The sequence below is a fragment of the Plectropomus leopardus genome, unplaced genomic scaffold (genome assembly GCF_008729295.1).
Source record: "Plectropomus leopardus isolate mb unplaced genomic scaffold, YSFRI_Pleo_2.0 unplaced_scaffold17940, whole genome shotgun sequence".
In the NCBI taxonomy this organism is placed as follows: Eukaryota; Metazoa; Chordata; class Actinopteri; order Perciformes; family Serranidae; genus Plectropomus; species Plectropomus leopardus.
Genome location: NW_024619321.1, coordinates 1 through 4,610, shown reverse-complemented (window position 1 = coordinate 4,610; position 4,610 = coordinate 1). Strand labels below are relative to the sequence as shown.

Below are 4,610 nucleotides of genomic sequence, written 5' to 3'. Positions count from 1 at the left end.
GGCTGCAACCAGCAGCATTAATCCCAGAGGGACAGAAATCGCAGACATAGTACCAAAAAAAAAGGAAAAGCAAATCAAGTGAGAGAAAGCGCCAACTGGACAAAGCTGGAGTTGGCAGTTTTATCTTTGCTGGCGACACTGTTTACCAAGAAGTAGCTGTAAAATCTAACATAATACATCTTTAACTGAACAAATTCATCCTTTAACCACTTATCACCTGAGCAAATTGGCGTAATTTCTTTCACAAATATGGGAAGAAGGCAATGAGCAGAAACTACTCAAAAAGAAATCAGTACAAAAATGTATAAGAAAATTCCCTGATAATAAGCACTCAAAAAAATACAAGGACATGACCTGAAGAAAATGCTCAAAAATGACAATAGTTTGCTGTGACATAATTTAAAATACATAATTATGGTAATTAAAAATATAGTTATAGTGATAATGATTTTCTTTTTTCCTCGACATTTTCCCCTCGCTTTTTTTTAAAAAATATATTTTTCTTAGTCTAACGTCTCACACTTTTCTTTTTTTCAACAAGTAGCTCATCACCTTTTTCTTTTTTTTGTTGAAAGAAATGAAACAAATGTGCTCAGGGTTTAAAGGTTAAATACTTATGAAAGGCGTCTGAAAGCAGCACAAGAAAAGTTTGGAAGTTTACTTTGGAAGAAAATGTGTATGTTGCATTTATTGCTACACAACATTTGTGGTGTCTTTTTTTTTAAAATCAGGATCAGATGTTTAGGGTGCACGCAGAAGTGCAAAAATCTTAAAAAGACTCGTCCCACAGAGAGCAGTCTGTGAGTGAGTCTGTGTAAAGCCTGACATCTACTGGCGAAACGTTGGTACTGCGCTGGATTCTGTCCGTGTGGAGGAAAGTGTGATTCAGAAATTGTCAGAAGTGTGACGTTGCTCTTTACCCGTCATGGTTGTACTGGTGGATGACGGAGATGGTGCGAGGGTGCAGGTGGATCCTGAGGAAGTCGGACCAGACCCTCACGCTGCCCTCCAGCCGGTAGCTTCTCTGGACTCGAGCCAGCTGGCTGTTGACGGTGTCCACACTCACTGCACCTGCTGCTGGGAGAGTTTTCAGACTGTTCACTGCTGCGTTTGACACAAAATCTTGTTTCTCAGGCAGAGTTAAAAAAAAAAAATATCTGAAGGTTTTTCTTACCTGAGCAGTGAGGCTGAGAACTGGAGTAGAAATCTGCTTCTGCTAAGATCTCCCCTCTCTGAAACGAGAGAAAAAATGCAGCTGAGGCGTTTGTACCCGAGAAACTTTTATAATGATTCAAACATGTGGCTCGCTTTTGAGCGTCAAGCTTTACTAAAGGTTGTGGTACTGATGTTTTATTTTCTTTAAAAGCATTTACTACTAAATAAAAATACTTAGTCAAATATACAGAACACCATGACTCTAAACGGCCTTGGATCGCGGTTAGGTCTTGACAGATTATCGACCTGGCCAGTTACTGGGGCATTATTTAGCATTTTGCCAATTATCTGTATTTGTGTTTTATTTTATTAATAACAACTGATAAAATTCATTAAAAAGTACAAAGAAAGTGTCAGCATGGGAGGAACTTTTACTTTGTAAAACCTTAGGGAGCTATTTTTTATTTAATCATTTTTAATTTTAAATTCGACTTGACCTTATAAAATAAATGTTGCTGGGAACTCGCAGTATATGATGTTGAAAGTCTCAGTTTTTATAAACATTTGCTAAAACATATTTAACCAAAGTTTTGTGTTAGAGTTTGTTCTTTTCCAAATTCTAAATACTGAAAGAAAGACTTTCGTTTTTATTGTAAATGCATATTGGTTAAAAATACCAATTATCAGTCCCATTAACTACTAATAATCGGTATCAGTATCAGCCCTAAAAAAACAATCTCGGTCCACGCCAAACCACGGTCTCAAGGCAGTACTGTGATCTAAAATGTTATGTATCATAAATGATATTTCCACCATAAATACTCACATCCAACTTATCCAGATCTTCAAGAAAGGAGTTCTTCTCAGGAGGACTTTCTTTGTGCATCATGAGGTTTCCCTCCCTGTGGAGGGAGCACAGTTTAACACAGCAGACCAAGATTTACCCAAACAGAGACTTTTGGTTTCTATGCTGGTTATAAAATCCAACAATAGAAAAGAAAGCTTTGTTGTTTCAGTCATTATGTAAAGGTAAAACCTCTCAGACAGCGAGTGAGCACTGTAAACGATTGTTATTGCTGAACTTACAGTGTTAAATTCGACCAAAACAAACAACAGAAGGTGTCAGAGTTTGCAGTTTCACAGAAAATCAAAAAATGTTTTAAGGTGCAGTAACCCACCATCTAAAAATCAAAAATCGGGTGGCCCGAAAATAGGTAAACACACAGGTTTGGAAACCCATTTCCACCAGTAAAAGAAGAAAACAAGATGAAAACATAGTTTTGAGGTTATTAAAAAAAGATCCTGTAAGTCACAATGAGAAACTTTCTCGAATGAATAACTCAAAATTACAAAGCATCTCATAATAATTTGCTTATGTCCAGGTATTGACCTCTGAAATTTTTATGTCATTATTATGTGAATTACTAATTACTTTGCGAAGGTTTCTTACTATATTTGAGATACTAACTCATTATTTTAAGAACGTTTCTTATTATATCTGAGATACTAGATCATTACTTTGAGACACTTATTTTTTCAAAAAGTTTTTCATTGTAACAACATTCAAAAACCTTTTTGTTTGGATTACAAAGCTTCAGGTTTCATCTTTTTTTTCTTGTCAGGGCAGAAATGGGTTTCCACACACAGCCAATGATGCACATACAGACTCTTTTATTTACCATGTGACAGCTGAGGTGTCTTTGCCGGAGTCATACAAACTTCCCTCCTGCCGCAGAGTCCGAAGACTTCCTGTGACAGACAGCGTGTGACATGCAGCTGATTTATCATCATATACACTGAAGTTAATGCATGAACGTCTATCAAGATTAAACCTTTTATGACGTAATTAAACTGGAGCACAAAATATAAAACACCTAAATCAAAACAATCAATAAAAATAAAGCTGCCGCATCACAGATGATGATTTCATTATCACGTGGAAGAAGTTACCTTTGAGGTCCATGGCAATGAGGCGAGGTGTGTGGGTGATGTGTCCGCCCAGGGTCTGTCCTTCACGAAAAATGACATCGCTCTGGATCTCACCTGGCGGCGTCTCTGGATCGTATGATAAAGAGGCATCCTGCAAACAAACACAAGCCAACCATTATTGATCTGTCGCAAACTATGAAGCTATAATTACCATAAATACTACAACAATAAAATTAAATTAATAATGAAAATGTGTGCATATTACATTCAACCAACACCAGGAAAAGGCAGTCTGTATTACATGCAAAAGTATCAGTATTAGAAGAACTTTTTACTTTATAAAATCTCAGGGAGCTACTTTTATTCTTTCACTTTTTATTTAAAATTAAAAAAAATGTTGCTGGGAACATGTACATGATGGTTTAAGTTTCCGTTTTGACTAAGCATTTGTTTATATTCCAAATTGTTATATTTAAAATTCTGACATAAATACTTGTATTTTTGTTGTTTTTGTTGTAGATATCAGTTCCAATTATCAGTTATCGGTGTCATTAAGTACTAATAATCAATACTGGCCCTGTAAAACCAATATCGGTCAACCCCTACTTGATTTTATACTTTGTTTTGGTATGGTATGTATCTATTGTATGTAATGTTTTGTCTTTTTTATATGGACCCTGAGTCTGGACTCAAGGACTGATCTGAAGTGAACTAAATGGTATTCAGTCAGCAAGACAAAAAACATTATAGTACATTTAACCCTCAAGTGTCAATGAAGAAATGGGCCAAAAACGAGTGAAATGTGATGGATATTTCCAGGGTCCTCTGCCACACTGACAAAACATCTGAACATTTTGACTGATTGTTTACACAATGCCAAAAAAGTTTTACTTTTGGTGGTGCGGTCTTTCCCTCTGAGAAAATGATTAAGATTTGAAGCATGAGTTCACTGTTTTTGGGTGAGACATGATCTTTTATAGTTGAGCTATGGTGCTGTGTTGAACCATATGTGAGGCTGTTTTGGAAATGCTTTGAGGATGTTGTTTCTGTTTCCAGAAATGAGCCAAAACAACTGAGAACTGCAAACTGCTGACACAATAATTAGCATTTTTAGCACCATAAAGCCTGCTGAGTAACGCTGTCGTCACGCGCTAGTTTAATTGTATCGTATATCCTTCACTGTCTGTTAAAATGCGCATAAAATGCGCATTCACGGTGCTGCTAACGTTAGCGGTGTCTGCAGAAACAGCGTGTACTCCCTGAAGTTTGACAACACATGCGGAGCTAACGCTAACTAGCTTAGCTTAGCGTTAGCTGCTTACCTGTAAATTCCACCAGTGAGTCCCGACAAAGTTTGAATAATGTCCCAGCTGAAGAGTGATGACCTCTCTACAAAAGTTACTCATCGTGACACACGTCAATTACTGGGATAAAATATAAAATTATTTGCTTCGAACATGATGAACATGTTTGGAAATGACAACACTAAACAGCGACAACCAAAAGCTTGCAGTGCCGCACACAAA

At 36.8% G+C, this 4,610-nt stretch overlaps 1 protein-coding gene across 1 annotated transcript; it reads right to left on the bottom strand.

The window, feature by feature from the left end:
- Positions 1 to 920: 920 nt before the first annotated feature.
- LOC121964964 (protein misato homolog 1-like) lies at positions 921 to 4,584 on the bottom strand (the record flags this gene model as incomplete). Its single annotated transcript, XM_042515136.1, has 6 exons — positions 4,407 to 4,584; positions 3,106 to 3,235; positions 2,835 to 2,904; positions 1,982 to 2,057; positions 1,175 to 1,232; positions 921 to 1,077 (listed from the first exon to the last, which is right to left on the bottom strand). Coding segments are annotated over exons 1-6 (575 nt in total), but the record flags the coding sequence as incomplete, so codon positions are not given.
- Positions 4,585 to 4,610: the final 26 nt, after the last annotated feature.